Source organism: Martes martes (genome assembly GCF_963455335.1).
Source record: "Martes martes genome assembly, chromosome: 3".
NCBI classification, from domain to species: Eukaryota; Metazoa; Chordata; class Mammalia; order Carnivora; family Mustelidae; genus Martes; species Martes martes.
In genome coordinates, this window is record NC_137890.1 from 53,542,606 (window position 1) to 53,563,648 (window position 21,043).

General features: G+C 39.6%; 1 protein-coding gene across 2 annotated transcripts in view; it reads right to left on the reverse strand.

Moving 5' to 3' along the window:
- The window catches only part of EPSTI1 (epithelial stromal interaction 1), an 85,696-nt gene that overhangs the window by 58,678 nt on the left and 5,975 nt on the right, over positions 1 to 21,043 (reverse strand). For both annotated transcript variants that reach the window (XM_080799875.1, XM_080799874.1), the window contains exons 2-5: positions 9,348 to 9,406; positions 7,536 to 7,619; positions 4,231 to 4,304; positions 3,263 to 3,346 (exon numbers count right to left, since the gene is read on the reverse strand). In XM_080799875.1, the coding sequence (XP_080656001.1) occupies positions 3,263 to 3,346; positions 4,231 to 4,304; positions 7,536 to 7,619; positions 9,348 to 9,406 (301 nt within the window). The remainder of the gene's footprint in view (positions 1 to 3,262; positions 3,347 to 4,230; positions 4,305 to 7,535; positions 7,620 to 9,347; positions 9,407 to 21,043) is intronic.

Below are 21,043 nucleotides of genomic sequence, written 5' to 3' on the forward strand. Positions count from 1 at the left end.
TTCCAGGGATTAGAATGTGGAGGGGCAGGAAGGGGCATGACTCTGCCTACTATATGGATTATAATCTAGATTTAAATCAATAAGCATCAGATATAGAATATGCCAGATACTTCATGAAATCTTTGCCTCTCTTAGCCCTCAGAGGCTTGTCTTCGGAATGTGTGTTGTAGGGGAAGGTGAGGGAGGCCCTCTTTCACTTAGGATTGAAGCAGCAGTGTGCTGATAAACTTAGAAACCAGCCCTAGCAAAGGGGGAGGGAGGAGGTTGATTTGTAGCATTTACTGATTTCTGTGGTGAAAATACTCCCGCAATGGTTGGTTTGAAGTTACCAAGATGCGGTCCAGGAGCATACACAAATAACATCAACATATCCTAGTACAGGAAATAAAAGTTTGGTGGAATATCCAAGCGCCCTTTCCAAATTTCCCCTTGACCTATAGGACTGACTCGTCCTGAACCCATCAACGTGACGAGATGCTAAAGAGCTGGCTGCCTTTCACACCCTTGTGTTTATTAAAAATCAAAGACCACTCACACGTGCTAGCGGGGAATACAGCTTACTCTCCCCTCACTCACATACAGGTTGTGACCAATTAAAGACCCGTGTTCTGTGGTGACTCCTCCTGGGAGAGGGAAAACTGAAGGGCAAGGGGGGTTAAGACCACAGACCAAGCTAGGGACTCTCGGGTGGCAGTAGGCTGCTTGGTTTCTACTTGACCCAGAGTTCCTGGACAGTAGCCATTTGCCTGGGGAGGAGGGTGGTACTTTGCAGGCTGCTGCCCACATCTGTGTCTGCTGTGCACTTTAAGGAATCGCTCCATAAGTACCGCCATTATTGCTTCCCTTGGCCATTTCCACACTGGCAATGTGAAGGATGCCATTTCTAGATGGCTAGTGTCCATTTTTCTTTTATTGACACAAGCTACTAGATAGGCTCACACTCAGTAGGAAAAGCCACAGATTTATATTCAACAGGAAGAACTAGGTCCTGGTGACAGCACAGGGCAATTAACCAGAGAAATCAAGTCTGTGGAAGGACCAGGGTAGGCTGCTCCTTATCTTGTTAGGAAGCTTATATTAATGCTCCTCAACTTTTCTGTGCACAAGAATCAACTGGGGAGCTCATTAAAATGCAGGTTCTGGTTCAAAAGGTCTCAGGTGGGGTCTCAAAATTCTGCATTTCTGACAAGTGATGCCAGTGCTGCTGGTTTAAGGAACACATTTTGAACAGAAATCATCAACATATCCATGTTCTCTCCCCATCTTTCACTTTGGGATAAAATTATGCCAATAATCATTATAGTTATCACATTAGAAAAGCCAACCCAATTAAGATTTCTGTAGTTAATGATTGCAATACATCTAGTGTTATGGTACAACTTGGAAAGAGGAAAATGTTGCTCTTACTCAACGTGAAAGAAAGCCACGTCGGCCACGAACATTTCTGAATAGTGTACATTATTTGACCCTGGGAAGAAATGAGCTATTAATAACCCACAAGCCAGCCAATTATAGTATTAAATGGCCACTAATACATGGCTCTTAGAAGAAGAAGTTGCAACACAATAATTCTTCAGGATCTGCAAGCCTCTTAATTCAATTCCTGGTGATGACTGGATGATTTTCTTAGTTCCATCTAAAATGCAGACAGACTACGTAAATAGGACACCTCTTCTACAATCACAAGAACAAAGTGTGAGGCTTCCTTTGAATAAAAAGAAATGAGAGGGGGGGATTGGATGAAAAAGGATGGGGAATAGGGAAGTAGAAAGACCAATAAAAAATTCATTAAAGGTTAAAAACATATTATTGTAATAAAAATCTTTTTAGGGAAGGTATAGTAGCTTATCAGTTGGAAACAGATTGCCAAATCAAATTTTGTAAGCAGAAGCTCTTGCACTCTTTTGTCTTACACCTCCAGCATTACAGTAGAGTTCCTCCCATAGAAGTCCAGTCTAATCTCCACACCAGCACCCACATCTACATCTACAGATGCTCCCAGCCATGAGAAAATAGGATGAGGTAGGGCTTAGTTTAGGGGCATGGCAGGGAGCTGCCCAAGATCATACAACATAACTGAACACCTTATAAGAAAGGTGGTCTGCTTATCAGCCAGGTGGACAGCTAGATACACTCGAATGTGTATAAGCCATCACCTTCTGGCTTCATTAACTCCAACTGGTAAAAACATCTATTGCTTGGTAATCAGGCTTAAATTTTGACCAACACTCGGTCTTTAAATTTTTTTTTTTAAGATTTTACCTATTTATTTGACAGAGAGAGGGTGAGAGAGTGAACATGGGCAGGGGGAGCAGGAGGCAGAGGAAGAGGAAGAAGCAGATTCCCTGCCGAGCAAGGAGCCCGACATGGGCCTTGACCCCAGGACCCTGGGATCATGACCCGAGCCGAAGGCAGATGCCTAACGACTGAGCCACCCAGGTGCCCCCAACACTCAGTCTTTAAAAAGAGAAAAAGAAAGCGAAGGAGGGAGAGAGAAAGAGGCAGGCAGACAGACAGCAAGAATAGGAATGGTGTTTCCATGACTTAAACTTGCAGCAAATGCCACGCTCAGTGGGAAGTATCATGAACCAATGTCCATGCCTCCCATACTCAAAACCTACTACAGCTCAGGGCTTTGCAGGGAATGGGAAAAGGAAGAGAGGTGGGGGGGTAGAACAACACGACATTCTTGTTCTTCTGCAGCAGAAAAGCATTTTTAAGAGATTTTTTCGCCAAACCCCAGAAAGAGTATCAAAACTAAAAACATCACTTTCGCTCTGAGGTGATAGATCCTATTAGTAATACTGAAATACAAATGCACACTTTTTCTTTTAACGGGAAGAGAGGTATGCTCACCTATTGAATTCTCACCCCAGACAATTCCAAATTTAGATATAAACATGGCAGTGCACTGACTGCTATTGTTATTAACTGCTTTGTCTTCTGGTCAAATACACAGCCCCTACCTGGATCGCTTGCTTGGAAGGTGAGAGCATGTGGTCACTAAGAACTCTAGCTCTGAGGCCAGTCTGCCGGATTTGAATCCTACTTCTTCTGTTTACTGGCCATGAGCCCTTGGGCAAGTTATATATCCTCTCTGCCAGTTTCCTCATTTGTAAATTTAGGTAATAAGGATAACATATACTCATAAAGTTATTGTGAGAGTTAAATGAATTTGTATATGGGCAGTGTGGAGAAGAGAACCTGGCAAGCAATAAAGCCTTCCATAAACGGCAGCTCATCATCCTTTCTACCATCTTACCTTCTCTCTCTGAATTGCCTTCATTTTTTGCATTTTGGCTTCTTCTGCTTCCTTCTTGATTCTTACAGATTCTTCTCTTTTTAGCTAAATTGTATTGAAATTACAGAGGACAAAAAACAGTTACTATTTTTCAGTCTGAACCTCTGGAACACAAAATTATGATGAAAGGCAAATTACAGTATTGTTTGTGCTATACCTCACCATGATTATAGGCTGGTGCTTCCAGCTACTTAGATCACAGAGAATGGTCAGGCTGCATCCCCTGCCCGTGAAATTAATCTCTTGTGTTTCTTCCTTGGTCTCTGTCTGTCTTCCCACCCCTCACACAGGTTGGGGGGAGGAAAGATCAGATAATATTTCCTTATTATAAAACTCATAGAGTTCATTATTTAAAAAAAAAAGTCACTGGTATCTTAAATCTTTCTACGCTACTTTCATGACTGGTACTGGGTAAACAAATCCATGTTCTTGGAATAAAACATAAAAAAACAGGGATGCCTGGGTGGCTCAGTTGGTTAAGCAACTGCCTTCGGCTCAGGTCATGATCCTGGAGTCCTGGGATCAAGTCCTGCATTGGGCTCCCTGCTCAGCTCAGCCTGACCCTCTCCCCTCTCACTCTCTCTGTCTCTCAAATAAATCTTCAAATCTTTAAAAATAAATAAATAAATAAATAAATAATAAATCTTAAAATCTTTTTAAAAAATATTCAAAACATGGTAGAGTTAAGCTATAAACAACAAATCCCTTTATCAAGGGTCCTGCTGGCTGATACCTATGGCTTAGATAAGAATTCTAGATATTTTTCTCTTCACTTCTCACTTCTTGATTTCTTTGATTGTGAGAGTTTCCTCCTGCAATCGACTTTAAGGTTTTGTTTTTGGTAAAGGTACTGTATTGTTCCATGGTTATCAAAAGTGCTGGTACTCAAATTCCTTGCCAAAATTAAACTAAAAGAGATGGAATCTGACCTTTTGCTGGTATTTAGATTGCATCAGTTGGAGTTGTTGTTTCTGTCTGACTTCAGCCTCTGATTGGCTTCCACCTATGGGGAAAAAAGTCACAAAGGTGAAACACGAATATTAAGCTAAAATGTCAGCCTTCAAAGACTAATTAATACATGATAAGTCTACAGCGTGAATTTCTTTAACATTTCCATGTCCCTGGAAATAAGGACATAACCAGTTTTCTTACTAAGACATTAGAGAATGGTAATTTCTTAAAAGAGAAACAGAGCTGCTCAGCCTATGGTGCCAAATTCCTGAAAGAAGAGGACATTCCCACCAAGGTTTTAAGTCATGTAGGTATTCAAGTCTTCACTTACACTGAAATTACACCTGAAGGCCCATGCTAAATAATAAGAAATAGTGCCTACCTTAGAAATTCTAGAACATTTGTCCTCCTTGAGTACGACCATTCCTTAACCTACTAAGGATGATGATCAGTGATGCTTTGTTTTTCTTTTTCTGACTCTACTGCCCCATATTCTAGTAGCAAAGTACAGGAAATCCTCAGGGGTCTTGCCACTAGGCAAAAACATAGTCTTTATAATCCAGTTTTTAAAACTATAATGGGAATATTTTAGTTAGTAATTGATTATCAATCCATACTATTTATTATTGTTTCTTTAGGTATTCAAGAGAAAAATATAGATATTAGATTATCTGCCTGTTCTCTCCTAAACCTCAAATAATTTGGGGACAGAAATCCTTGCAGCTTGACAATCATCTAAGAATTGCTGCTAAGGGATTTCTTAGTGTTTATGCAAGCTTGGCATGTGTATTATAAAGATTCCTTTGAAATAATTCTCTGGTGCTTTGGTCACTAAAAGTGTCAGTTCTCTGCAAGATTCATTCACACAGAAGAAGCATTAAAACAATTTGCATTCACTGTAGTTTTTGTAATTGAACTGATAAAAACACCATAGAGACATTTCTTCTGAGTCCCAAAAGATATATAAGGTCTATTTGGTTTGGGCCCTTCAGTCTCTGTTGTGGGGGACTGGGGAATGGGAAAGAAACAGCAAGGGCTATTGAAGCTTTTATCTAACGTTACAACCACCGTCAGCCTCTCCCAGAACTATTCCAATATTCTAAACGGTAGAGGAATAGGGGAGAAGTTGATGCCTAAGTCAGATGCCTAAGAATTTGAAGGTTTTGTTCAAAACTCGTCTCAAAGTTTGATACATTCTAGACTTTTTTTTTTTTAAACCCCAGCATCCTTCCAGGCATATAGCCTTGACCAAGGCTATTCCTAGATATATCATTAACAGAAAACTGCAGTGAGACTCACATTGCCTAAGGCCCCAAGATAATAGACACCAACTGCTACAAATTCTAAAGTGAGGGACCTGGCTCTCTGCAGGGGGGTAACTGAAAAACAGTTTGGAGAAACTTAACTAGCAACTGCCTTCAGCCTATAAAAGAGGTTGGATAGGTCAAAGGGAGGTAGAAATCAGAGGAAAGAGGTTTTTCTGAGTTCCACTTTGTCTGTGTGTGTATTTGGGGAAGAAGGAATATTCACACCAAGACAAGCAAGAAAGGTTTAATGGAAATCACTTGGGGAACTCAATCTGCGTCTCCAAGAGATTGAAGTACCTAGTGGCCCTATACCTAGAAAAGTCAAAGCCTACATGCACCTGGCTGCTGTTAGATGGCTCCTTAGGTCATCAAGAAGAGGTGGCTACATTGCAAATGGTCTGCAGTCCCAGAGTTTGGGGGAAGAAAGGATGCACAAGTGTTTCCTATGCTCCCAATCTGGGATGTCATGAAAGAGACCACCAATCTAAAGCCTTCTTAAAGGACTTGTCCACGTGGGCCACCTGGAGGAATAATGGAGCCCTATGAAGACAGTCTCCCTACTAAGAGCCAATGGTGAAGCCAAGCACACCAGCAGGAAAGTATGCCATGTCTATCAGGGAAATCCAGGTGAGAGATAGATGGCAGGCAAAGGGGCTCTGAAGAACCCCAAGAACCCCAAGGGTGAGAATCCCAGTAAGGATTCACCAAGACATTCAGAAACCAGGATCTGTACAGTACACATCCTACCTCTCATCTCTCTCTCTCCTCCTTTGACCTAGGAGGGGTCAGAATCTGGAAACACAGGAGTCAATAGAGGAAAATTCAGCCATGTCTTGTTTCCTTTGCTAGTTTTCTACCCAGAATAGCCCTAGGCTGGAGCAGGGAAGAAGCTTAAATCTCCATTAGTAACAATTTTTACTACTACCTAAGACTGAACATTAATTACTAAATGACACTGTTTAATGCCTAGAATTAGATGGACAGCTTTCATTTGAGAAAGACCAGTAAGATCTAATTTCATCCAAACAGCATGGGAAAAACTAGTCCCATGCCAGGTTGAGGGGGCCCATTAGGAAGGATAAAGTTGTTTCTTGTGGTGCCCCTCAAATGTGGCTTACTCAGCATAAAGGTGATACTTGAGATTAACCATTTCATGAAATACAGTGGAGTGATGGTAATAATACCACTATACTCACCCACTGAACAATTTCCAAATTGGCTTATTTTAACCTACATCCTGGAAAAACTACTTTTCTAAAACTCTTGCAACAAGTAGCCCCTGACTTTAAGGCATTTGTATTCACTAAATCTCTGGGAGCGGTGTATCCAGCCCCTTTCAGTTCTCAGGTGCTGCCAGAAGAGAAAAGAGAAGAAAGCACGTCAGTGATTCCCATTAGGTGGCATCCCTGTCGAATGATTCAAACACCAGGCAAAGGCAGCCCACACAATTCATCACACTGGCATACACTCCAGAGGCCCAAAGGTCTCTCTACCTGTACAATGAAAAAACAGGTGGTCTCTTATACCCACCACCGGGTCCCCAGCTCATTCTCATCTTCCTTTTAGAATTGAATCGCCATTCATTTATTTTTTCCCATTAGCATTCAATACTGCCAGGATTAATATGCATGTGCTAGCTTTTACTCCCATCCTGACTAGTGCTATGACAAGGCATATGCAGCGCCCCAGGTAAGCTTTCTTCAGAGTTGATCATCTAAGAGGCTCTAAATTATTCAGCAATTAAGCCATCACTTTATTCCCACGTAACTGTGGCATCATACGTTTGCTTCTTGCAGAAAATCAGAAACAATAACATACCAGCATACCTAAGAGTTTCAGTTTTAAATGCATTTCCATTCCAAGCAGCATAGTGACCCCAAAACCTGTAACATGCATCCAAAGACAGGGGTAGGCAAGGCGCTAACACGATCCCTGGGTGGTCCCCTCCTACTCAGGCACCTGGTTCGCTGGCTTACCCAACTGCTGTGGTGCCAGGTTAACGGGCTTCGCTCTATGTTGCTCCTTCCACTTTTCAAGACTCTCCAGCTCTTTCTCAGCAACTAAGCCAGGTGAGAAATGTCAAATAATCAATTATTAGAATGTGAAAAGGAAACGGGTCTCTTGAAAGCCCAAGAAACAAACAGCAGAGGGCAATTAACTACATGCAAGCACAAGTGGACAAAATATCCAGAAAAGGAAGCCACCCCTTGGAGTCACCCTGCCCCCACACCCCTTCACCCTCCCCCACCAGGACTGTCTCTCCAAGAAAATAAACTGAAGGTTCAAATTTGAAAAAGAAAAAAAAAAAAAAAAACAAAAAACCTGAACTCCTACTAAAATAAAGGAGTTTAGTTTTTCCTCTCATTCTGGCATTTTTTAAACCCTATATCAAATTAAATTTAATTTCCTCTAGAGAATGTGTGCAAAATGAGAACCTCCTTATGTCGATAAGAACTCTTCGCACCTAGTAAACATATCTCCAGAGAATCTGATGCCCATACTACCTTTATTTTAAATGTCCCCCATGCTTACTGCAACTAGGAGGAGTGAGGGTTCATGGGTTCCTTGTGCTGGATACCACCAGGCAGAAAGCCGCCTCTCTTGGTGGAGCGGTGCTATTTCCACAAATATACCCGCTGTGTGACAGCAGGGGACACCAGAGATACTAATTCCGTTCTTCAGTGCACGTCTGACTCTACCCCTTAGACCTGATTGTCTCAGATGTCCATATATGGTAATTTTTAAACATTAGGGGGAAAAAAACTGAAAAACTTCTGAAACATCCCAAAATTCCAGACCACACGAAGGCTTAAGTTCCTGGAAAGTATTTAAATCAAAAGCTTGTAAAATGCCAAAACCTTTAAGGATTCCATTGGTCACCTGCCGGCAGTACCCACAATCACTCTGCATAGTTGTGATTATTGTATTTGGCACTGATGCAGGTGTACCACCTAGGGTGCTACTTGTCTGGCGGTCTCTAATTTAGAGACCTGCTTTCTTGTTTTGCCTGTAGACCCACTCTCAGCCACAATATTAAATTTCCTACCAAGATCTAATGAAAGAGAGCACAGAACGACAAGGCTAGCCCCACAGCTTGACTTGAACAAGCCTCCTAACTTCTTTGTGAACTAGTGGAACTTTAGCTCTCCATTTACCTCTAAGGTATAATGCTGTAACTTTCAATGACAGCATTTATTTTACCGTAAAACTTCAGTCAAATATGTTACGCACCCAGTAGGTACCAGGAGCACAAAAATGAGTACAGTGTAGCCCCTTCCCTCAAAGAGATTGTAATCTAGACAAGGAAACTAAGGTTCACTAATAAAAACAGCTGAGGGTACACAGTGGTTAAAGAAAAATTCCATTAAGAAGGGCTGGGACAAGACAGACACAAATTAGGTCATGGTCCATTTCAGATATATAATTCCTCTGCTCCACAGTGTTCATAGTCCTGTAAGAGTACCTGTAGTCAGCCCAATTTCCTGGGAACTAGATAGATTTATTGGCAAAAGATGTGGGAAAGTTTAAGCCCAATGGAAATCTGAGATTTACGATTGCACTATGAGTTCTGCTATTAACATAGAGAAACAAATTTAGAAACACTAACAATAGAATAATTTTAAAAGGTATAATTAAAGCAGTTAAGTTAAAAAACAAAAAGATAAGATCTAGCGAGTCTGTGTCTATACAAATGAGAAAATAAAAATACTACAAACCTAAGTAAACCAATCCTACTCTATTAAGAATACGGGAAGCATTCTGAATGTTGACTGAATAAATATACGTACTCCTTTTTATCTGATTTCTTCGGTTTTCATTTGGTACTATCATGGTATATGCACCTGGGCTGGAACAAAGAGAAAAAACATTGATTACCATGAGAAAATACTAATGCACATAAACCTCTAGACATTCTTCCTGCTCATATATTTATGATCCTCACCACCAAATAGGTACTGTGAAAGATAATCTTCTTAAGGCCCAGCTCTGTTCTCTGGGAGCTTAGGATCTAGTTGTCAAAGTAAAAGGAACGCACACGGCCAAATACGGAAATACAAAGCAGCCCGTGAAGACGGACAAGTGACTGCCTCACAGCTGGCTTTGGTAAACTGTCTTTGTAGGGATCCATTGTTCCTCCAGGTGGCACTTGTGGGCAAGTCCCTTTGAAAGGGGTTGAGATGGGCATTCTCTGCCACTGTGACCCACACTGGGGGTACAGAAAACATTCCCACATTCTTTGACCAACTGGAAACACAGGCCGTTTGTAATGCAGCCACCTTCTCTTCATGGCCCTTCTGACTGGCTCTCTGGCCACAATCTTGTGCTTTGGAGCTTTGACTCTTCCAGGCATGGGTCCACTAGGTCCCTGGTTCTCCTGGGGACACAGGTAGAACATAATCAGAGAAGGATCCCTGAAGTATTTTAATTCATGGGGTGGGGATGGGAGAAGACTTCACTTAAGGAAAAATATGCAACACTGAGATACTAGGAAGCTGTTAAAATATTGTGAGCTTTTGAGGACAGAAACTTGACTGATCTGTACACACCCAGCCTCTGGCACAATGCCTGGCACGAAGTAGCTGCTTGATGAATGTGGGCTGAACTAAAATGAAATGATGCCACAGACTCAGTCTGTACATCTGTGGAGGTTGGGTGGGGAGGGGGGCTCCTCTTTGAGATGATGCATGCAGTCCCACAAGAGCACGAATACTTCACAGAGCAGAAATCCAGCATGGCAACAGACTGCAGCATACGAGTGGATCCAGTTTTAGGGGAAATGCTACAGATAAACACAATCAGCTTATAAATGTAGGGTTTTGTTTGTTTGTTTTTTGTTTTTTGGACACTTAGAATTCTCTCTCTTGAACACAGAATGTACAATTTCAAAGGACAAATTAGCAAAGATTGAACAGCAGAGGCTGAAGTGCTGATTAACAGAAGTCTTTTCTTCCTTATCTCATTATTTTCCTAGCTGTAAGACTTCAGCCTGCTTCAAACTGGGCTTTAATTTTAGACTTGTAAATGGGGACGTGTAAAACCACCTTTGCATGCAAATGGGGCTGCAAGATGCCCAATTACTTAATGTATATCAGCAGACGTTGCATTTGTAGCCTCACATGCATACGACGTTATGAATACAAAATTAGGAGACCGTTACTGGAAATGAATCCCTTGTCCACTGCAAATTCTTTGTTCACCCTAAGAAAGATTTTTCACTTCTCAATTGCCAGCACTTCATAGGAGCTTGGGAGCTGCAATTCTGTGGGTAATAGCTGCACACTTGAATATGATGCAGGGGTGAACCATTGTACAGAGCCTTAAAGATGAAACACAAGATACTGAATTTAAACGTCAGCCATAACATGACTACACAATCCTCAGTGTCCACTAACATTATGGTATAGAGCTTCTCGCCATTCCAGGGATTCAACTCTACAAAGATCAGTCATTCTCAAACTTTAGCATCCCTCAGAATCACCTGGGGGGTTCTGCTGAAGAGCAGAGTTCCTGATGCAGGAGGTCTGGGGTGGGGTTTGAGAACTTGCATTAACAGTTCCCAGGTGATGTCCATGTTCTTCTTGATCTAGGGACCACACTATGAGAACCATATCTAGATCAAGTTATCCTTGAACATTTGGATTTAAGGGAACTTAGGGATTAAATCCCTGTTAAAGACATAGACATTAAATCATCTACCAAAGGTCATGGGGTCAATTAAGTGATGATGCTTAGACTCTAACCCCGGACTTTTGTCTTAGACGTGTTGGGCATCTGCAGCTAACTCTTCAGCTCAACACAGAAAGCATACAGTAATGATTATCATTTATATCTCCACCCTATTGATAGACTTCCAAAGTAATCTATTTAACTGAGCACCTATTTATGGACTTGTGTTAAGGGGCTTTCGAAGAGTGAGGGGAAATACGAAAAAACAGACAGCAACCACTTTAACAGAGCTTAGACCTTAATTTGGAACAATTTATGAAGCCACAGGAGCACAGCACAAGAATGCCCAAAGAAGTGTCAAAGTAGGATGATGTTAAGTAGAGACCCAAGGTCAGGGAGAGTCACAGAGGCCCCAGAAGGGTAGAAATTTTCAGAGAAGGATAGCAAGCTGAAGTTTAAAAGACAGGATCCAAAATGGCAAAAGAAGTGTTTCTTCAGAGGGACTTTACTAACAGCTGCTTCAAAGAGAATTTTCCAAATTCCATAGGCCTCCTGTATGCAAATTTTGTGAAAGATTTGGAAAGAAAAATCAATCCGTTTGTAAAAGATCTTACTCTACAATATCTAATCTGGATAAGTTTAAGTCTGATAACAACATACTAGAATCTCGTTTTAGGACAAGAACTGCAGTCAATCTACTGCAATACGCATAGCCTACAAGTACCCAGACACAGGGCAGGACCATGAAAAGAGGGACAGAATTATCCAACCCTAAATTCAGAGCCTTTTAATTGAAAGCATTTTAACATAACCCCAGGCTCAATGACAGGGGTCCCCGTAATAAGTGTTTCATGTTAGAGAATTCCTTAGCAACCATCTCAGCAACACTTTCTTGGCTGAACATGCCAAATCTGAAACAATCGTCAGAAGAAAGCATAGCAAGTAACGGAGATTCTATTCCTCTTACTTGCTTTAGAAGGAGGAGCCTACATCTGAGGATCTACCTTTTTTTTTCTTTAATCATGTGTCAGAATGTAACGCCCTGGTAGATCCAAATATTCGTCCTTTCTCTCCTTGCCTTTTCTTGACATGAATAACAAGTATAATTTATTCATGTTTTCAGCCAATTAGTTTCCACCCACAGCAAGGGCCTCTGCTGTTTTAACCTGCATGTCTTCCCTTTCAACAATCTGACTCTCAAAGATGCTGATCTAGACAAGCCCAACCTACCTATATTTAGTATTCTGGGCATTTTCTGATAAAGCAACATTCATGTCACTGAAATAAATGTATATCTTTGAAAATTAGTTTCCTTAATTACCTCATTGAAATTTAATGAAATATCACAATTTGTAAGATTATTTTCATTTTCCAATAGCACACATCCATGAGAAATACTGAGAGAACATATAAAGAATAGCGCAAGACAAAGAGGAAATGTGTTCCTGCACAATAATATATATATATGAAAACATATATATATACGTGTGTGTGTATATATATATATACGTGTGTGTGTGTGTGTGTGTGTGTGTATCTATATCTATCTATATATATATATATGAAAAATACATTTAAGGAATGTTTTTCCTGTGAGGTCTCTCCTGAGCTACACAACTGCTTCTCTTGTGTCCATTCTTGCACAATTTTTATAACGTCTCATCAATAAGCACTCTATGAAAAAATGTTATGCTGAAGTTATGAAAAATATCTTGGCTGGCTAAAAGTATTACATAAATATATCCCCTGGTGTGTACAAACTACAGCAGATGTAATTTAAATTTCTAATTAGGAACAACACTGGTTTGACTGAAAAAGAAACATAGTCAAGAGCAAAAATTCAGAAAGAGGTAGATTAAGTAACAAACAGATTTTTCCAGGCAGAATTATAGACATGTAGTCTACCATCTTACAAAAAAAATTAGTTTCAGATTTTCATAGTCCAAGAAAATCTTAACCTTGCATGAACTTGAAAAAACAAGGATTTTTTTGGTTAATCAAAAGCACTGGATAGAGAATTATTTTCTAGCTATGTCTTTCCACACTGGTTTTTGTCTTATGACCTTAATATGAGCATCTGAAGTTTACTGTTTTTAGCCAAAATGAGTCAAAACTTTTGAGCCATTCAGGTTGCCAAAAGTTCTTTTTTAAATAGACCACATTTCCTAGAAAAACAAAAACAGACAAGATCAGGCTGAGCAAATCATCCTTAACCACTAAACCTGTTCCACCAACCCTGATCCAGCACTCCACAACTCCAGTGTAGAAGGGCTCATGAATTCTTTGGTCTCAGAACCTGCAGAGCCCAAAACATTGTGTACACATCCAAGAGGCTGATGTAAAGCAGGTCAGTTTTTAATTCACAGCTTCTGTTGGACAGTTCAGTAGATCCCCAGAGGGCTGAACAGACACCCAGTGGAAAAGATAAACAAGAGATCACAGGTCATCAGCACCTTTGTTCATAGGATAACTTCATGGAAAGTCAAAAGAGGTATATACATGCACACATCTATCCATCCCAGCACTCCTATGTAGGCTCATGACTTAATGAGATGTGGTAAATTTATGCAAATTAGAATTCAGGTGGAGGTAACCATACACTAGGCCACACCGTTTGGTATATATTTCAGCTCCAAATTATTACCTTAGCCAGGCAAGTTTGTATGGTTACCAGCCTGCACAACCATATAGGGTAGACCTTAAAGATGTCACACTTCATCATGTAAAACACTATCTATACACATAAATGATAAAAGCTATGAGGATAGCAAGAAAGATTCATCTAAGGATACAAAAAATATATATGAAACATAGTATTATGGAGACCATCTTTAAAAGGCCAAAAACCAATGATGGGAGTAGAGATGGGTGGGGACCAATTGTTAGGTATACAAGCAAAAATGCATAAAGTTGCTTCCTCAGTAAAAATAACCACAAGGAATACCTATTTTCAGAACATAGAGATATCAGATCTGGGATTTCTTTTGAGCCTACTTCCAAACTAATCTTAACCTAACAAGCTAACCTTAGCCTACTAGTGAGCTATTACTCACTAGTATTACTATTAGTATATATCACTATATTACTATTAGTATTACTATTCACAGATGCTGGCAAAAGACATGAGATTCCTGGGTCAGAGGCTAGTAAGATTTTATTACTCATGCCACAACACAGAGCCTGAGCATCAGCGTATTTATGTCTGTTCTCTCTGGCTCCAACTCTTTTGGGGGCAACACGACAGATGCTGCACATGCAGCGTGTTTGCATGGCAGGTGAGGAACACAGCAGAGCAATCCACCATTTTTACAACAGACAGTAAGCAAGACTGGCTTCCGTTCTGGGGAAAGCTTACCTCATCTCTCAACATTCCCAGCTACGTAGCAACCTTGAGGAATAGTCCACATGAAAAAATGGTCTGGTGTGCTGCCTTGGCACACCCCTGAAGACATATAAGGGTGGAAGAGGCCCAAGCAGGGCTGTCTTTTCCAACAAGAGAATATTCAGGATAAATGCTCTTTTAAGAATGGCTTTGTGATAAGGAAATTTGCATTTGCATATTTACCAAATGGTTGTACATTTTCTATTATTATTATTAATAGACTAAGATCTGGTTATGTCCCCGTGTCTTAAGCACTGCTCCTCAAGATTATCCATAACTTAAAAGACAAAACCAGAAATGCAAGACATGAGGGATTTATATCTAAATTTCTGCATAGAACATTTTTAAAAATTCATTTTTTATTTGATTCTGAAAGAAACATGCTTATAGATGAAAATGTACAAAAATATATTTTTAAATATTGAAAAGTCACTCATAATCCTGCCCCTCAGAGATCACAATTGCTGTTTTTTGGTGTGTGTGGTTGTTTTTTTTTTTTTTTTTTTAAGATTTTATTTATTTATTTGACAGAGAGAAAGCCAAGCAGGGGCAGCAGCAGGCAGAGGGAGAGGGAGAGGGAGAAGCAGGCTCCCCGCAGAGCAGGGATCCTGAGGCAGGCTTGATCCTGCCAGGATCCAGGACCCTGGGATCATGACCTGAGCTGAAGGCAGATACTTAACCAACTGATCTACCCCCAATTACTTCTATTTGAGTGAATTTCAGTTCAATCTATATTCTGTACCTATTACTACACAGCTGCAATCATATCTTAAGTCAAATTTTATGTCTTCAGTTATAAATGGTTTTCCCAACTATTCATGTAACAAGCTTAATTTTAAATGGCTACGTAATACTTCACAACATGGATGCAGCATAACACAACCTCTCACTTAACTATTTCAGTTGTTTCAGTTGTTCACTATTACAAATAATCCTGCAGGAAATACAAAGCATAAAAATAAAGCTTTGCACACAATATTATCCAGAAGGTAACTCTAATAGTCCTCTAAAATCAATACTCTGAACAGTAATGTGGACTATATTTAAATTTTTCTTCCTTACATATCCCATTTGCATTTCTGAAATCCCAGAAACAGTTTGATGAATGATTAATGTCTGCTCTTATTTTTGACTCTCAATTCTCAAACTAGGAAAGATGCTGGTTCTACCCAACCATTCATTTTTACCTTCTCCTTCTAATGGCACCTTTATACTATTCAGATTGACAATGCACCCAATCAAAAGACTATCATCCACAACCTTTTTTATAGCTAGGTATGACCCTGTTATTAAGTTTGGGAAATTGAAATGTAAGTGGAAGCTATTGAGAAGGACTTCTAGGGAATCTCCCTCAAATGGAGACAAACAGGAAATGGCTTTTCTGTTGCATTCTGCGTCCTGGAAGACTGAAGTGGTAGCTGATGCTGACGCAGCTATCTTGGTCAATGAGGCACTGAATGCAGAAGACATGCATCAGAAATGGCAGAACAGAAGGACAAAAGCAATCTGGTGCCCTGTGACTATAAAACCACTGTATTAGTGGTAATCTGTTACCAAGCTGCCTGGTTTTATTTATTTATTTTTTTTACGATTTTATTTATTTATTTGACAAAGAATGAGATCACAAGTAGACAGAGAGGCAAGCAAAGAGAGAGTGGGAAGCAGGCTCCCTGCTGAGCAGAGAGCACGATCCTGGGCTCAATCCCAGAATGCCAAGATTATGACTGGAGCCAAAGGCAGAGGCTTAACCCACTGAGCCACCCAGGCGCCCCACCAAGCTGCCTGGTTTTAAACCTTAATTCTTTTACTTTCTAACTATAACTTTGAGCAACTTACTAATAAGTTTTTCTATTTTTCACCTGTGAAATGGGGATAACTGCTATGTATGTCTTAGAGTACAGATATAAAGTCCTTAGAAGAATGCTAGATGATAAATGTTCTATTATGGTTGCCTGCTATTTTTATCAACCCTAGACTAACTACCTTCAGACTTATTTCATAGGTGAGAAACAAATAAATCCATCTATGCTTAAGATAACCTATTATATGTAATTGTAATATAAGAATTATGTATAACATATATATGATCCCTCTTTCACCATATGTAATATAACCTAACCCTAAATCACAGTACATCTCCTTTTTCATGGTGTGACTGAATTTCTTCTTTGCTCCATCTTCCACAATGTACGCGATTTAGTTTTTCTAATTGTCTTTTTACAACCCTGGTTCTCACGTTTGTCTCTAACATCTGTATCCTAGTTCCTGATTCTTTTCTTTGATCTGTGTCTTAGGAGTAATAAGAACCACTGCATGAAACAAAGTGTTGTTGATAAATAGCTCATTAAAGATTAGCAAATAGTCTTCTGTAAAAGACAGCATGGACTTTTACCTGAGCCCAGGTTTTTTCCCTAAATTATTTATTGAGCTATAATATACTTAGGACAAACTGTACATATCTTAAGCACACATCTCCATGACAAACTTCCTTTTAATTTCTCCAGATTCCAAAAAAATAAAGGAAAAAAAGAGAGAGGCATAATGAACTTTAGAATATGGCCTGAAATTACTTTTTCCCCAATTTTTTATCTTAAATTTTAAGCCTACAAGTAAAATTCAAATATTAATAAAATGAAAACTCATATACTATTTACCTATCTTTACCAATTGCTCATGGTTGGCCATATTTCTTTCACTTTCCTTGTCTTTATTTTTTTCTGAATCATATGAAAGTAAGCTGCAGAGTCAGTAACATAACCCTGAATACCTCAGCATGTATCTCCTAAGAACAAAAACATTCCCCTACTTACAGGTTAAAAAACAAACAAACAAACAAAAAAAACCAAACAAACAAATAAAAAAAACCCAAAAACAAAAAAACTATCACACCTAAGGGAATTACTATTAATATAATATTTACTCTATATTCAAATTTCTTTTTTTTTTTAAGATTTTATTTATTTATTTGACAGACAGAGATTACAATCAGGCAGAGGGGCAGGCAGAGAGAGAGGAGGAAGCAGGCTCCCTGCGGAGCAGAGAGCCTGATGCGGGGCTTGATTCCCAGGATCCTGGGATCATGACCTGAGCGGAAGGCAGAGGCTTTAACCCACTGAGCCACCCAGGTGCCCCTATATTCAAATTTCTAAGTTGTTCCATTGTTCAGAATATTCTTCCCTACCCTCCACCGCATCCAATCACAGATCACAATGCCTGTTGTTTGACAGGTCTCTATAGACTCCAGTGATCCAGGATCATTTCCTTGACTTTTTCCTGCCTTTCGTGACTAACATTTCTAAAGAGTCCAGGTGTGGTGGTTGATTTTCTCTGTCAGCTTGCCCTACCAACAGAATACCCTGGTATCTAGCTAAAGGTGATTTCTGGGTGCATCTGTGGGAATGTTTCAGAAAAAGGGAAGCATTGGAATCCATGGTCTGAGTAAAGCAAGTGGCCCTTCCTGTTGTGGGTGGGCATCATGCAATCCACTGAGGGTCTCAACAGAACAAGGAAGGCAGAGGAAGGTTGAAACCAGTCTTGACCTGATTGGCTGAGCTGAGACATCGATCTTCTGCCCTTGGTACTCCTGGTCCTTGGGCCTTCACACTTAGAAGGGAATGTACACCATAGGCTCTACTGCTTTTAGGATTTGGAGCTACACACTGGCTTTCCTAGGTCTCCAGCTTGCAGATGAGAGATGATGGGACTTCTCAGACTTCATAATTATGGGACCCAATACCTTATAGTCTTATAATAAATTTCTTTATATATATATGAAATAATCTTATATATAAAAATATGTGTAATACATATTATATATTTATATAATTCTTAAATGTTTTATAACACATATTATAAAATATTATATATAATGTTTATTATAATAATCTCTTTATAATATGAACATACCTTCTCCTGCCTGTCACCTTCTATTGGCAATAGAAATCAAAAAGCATAATGGCCCTTAGACTTTCTACTTGGCATAAAGAATCAAAGATCACAACTTAACATTTTAAATATAAAGATATCTTCATAGCAAACTTTTTGAAGTGTTCATTTCTAAGGATTATAATCGCAGGGGACTTTTACTGTCTATATTACTTTTGTAATGTTTCAGTTTTTATAACAAGCAGATATAACTTTACTTTTACAATCAGGGGGAAATATTCCAAAGATTTTTTTTAATGAGGAAATATTTAATATAAAGACTTCAAGCAGGGGCTCAGATTTTCTTACAAGAGATTAGGTAGCTCAGGATTTCCATTCTCTGATGCCACAGTAAAACAAACACTGGGCCATACTAGCCCTTGAGGTTTTGTTTTGGTTTTTGGTTTTTTTTAAGATTTTATTTATTTATTTGACAGAGAGAGATCACAAGTAGCCAGAGAGACAGGCAGAGAGAGAGGGGGAAGCAGGCTCCCTGCTGAGCAGAGAGTCCAATGTGGGGTTTGATCCCAGGACCCTGGGATCATGACCTAAGCCAGAGCCGAAGGCAGAGGCTTAACCCACTGAGCCACGAAGGCACCCCAAAACAAACACTGGGCCATACTAGCCCTTGAGTTTTAATGATGATAAATGCCTTTAATTTTTCTATATGGATTGCCTTTTAAGTGTTCATATTTGGGGGAGAAATTACAAACATTACAGAACAAAGGAAGATCATCATTAGCTGATTCTCTGATACAGAACACCCTTCAAATGCAGTCTTCTCCCTTTGATGATTTTTTTCCTGTTAAGCTTTTGTTTCAGATTCAAATAGACTCTGAATAGATGCAATTAACCTTAACAATATGTATAACCTTATAGCACTCTACTGACTTTGAATTAAATAACCTTACTGTGTAATTGAACTAAGTTTCTTTTTTCTCATTTCTGCTATGCTTCTACTGATTATTATAGGTATTATGTGTTTTCATGCTTTCATCATCCTGTTGATTTATTGTTTCACTGTTTCAGCTGTCAAAGACTTTTTGAGAAATGCCCACTCGTTTTTGATATTGTATTTGAGCAAAAATCATTGCTCCCTAAGACTTGGCAGACTGCAAATGCATTCCATACGGGGGAGTGAACTCTACTGCAGAAAAGTTGGAAATTCATTCTAAACAGAACCATAATTTCTATCCTCCTGTATAAACAGGAAGGTAAATTGGATCTAAGCGAACCAAAATGTCTTTTCTTTCCATCCACTTCAGCAATCTCTTCCGCCATGCACAGAACTATATGTTTTCACACCACACAGGTAACCCACTAACAGGTCATAAAACCAATATAATGGGTTTATTTTTAATGAACGAGAGTAGAAAATGTCAGCATGCATCACATACAGTAAGGGTGAGAGTTGTGAATTTTCTTTCACCTGTATATAAGCTCATACAGACCCACACATGTCCTAGATCATGAATATCAAATGAATTGCTTACTCTGGCCTATGTTCAGAAGTCTGAAAGACCACCAGAAGGCAGGATTTGTTTAGGTTGCTCATAACCAGGGATGATGAGAGAATTGTCTGAATGCAAGCCCGCCAAACTGTTGTTTAAGGAAAGCAGCAGAGGGGTGCCTGGGTGGCTCAGTCATTAAGACGCTGCCTTTGGCTCAGGTCCTGATCCCAGGATCCTGGGATTGAGTCCCGCATCGGGATCCTTGCTCAGCGGGAAGCCTGCTTCTCCCTCTCCCACTCCCCCTGCTTGTGTTCCCTGTCTTGCTGCGTCTCTCTCTGTCAAATAAATAAATAAAATCTTAAAAAAAAAAAAGAAAGAAAGAAAAGAAAAGCAGCAGAGACAAGAGAGTCCCCACAGAAACTGGACTCTTATAAATGACTTCTCTATCCAAAGACTTTTAAAGCTGTAAACGTCACATTACTGTTTCTATAGTATCACTCCCTTTAGCCTATGGAATTTCTATTTTCTTGATGTGAAAATATGACGATTGATGGGAACTTAGCCAGATGTACACCACTTCCTCCTCCAACTCCATCTCATGTTCAGAATCAAGACTTTGCTGGATAGACTCAGGTTGGAGTGCTGGTTCTATCATTAAAAAAAAAAAAAAAAGCCATGAGACCTTAGGAAGTCATTTAATCTAACAAGACTCAGTTTCTTTATCTGTAAAGTGGCAAAGTGTTTATTGTGACGAGAAAAAGGAATTATATGACATGTGTAGTATGAGGTCTAGCACATGGTTAAGAGTCCAAGATGTAGGAGTTCAAGCTATTGATTGTTACTTTGGTTTTATTCTCTCTGGGTACCCAGTTTGACTATTCTAGGTCACAAGTAATTTACTTTAAGATAACTATAGTATTCACATGCTCTACCACATTTTTCATTTCAAAAATAAGTCAAATAGGCAGAGTTCTACCGATTAGGTTGCTAGGAGAATACAGTAATCATTGAGACACCTAACAAGCTTCTCGAGCCATATAATTATCATTAAGAGTTAAAC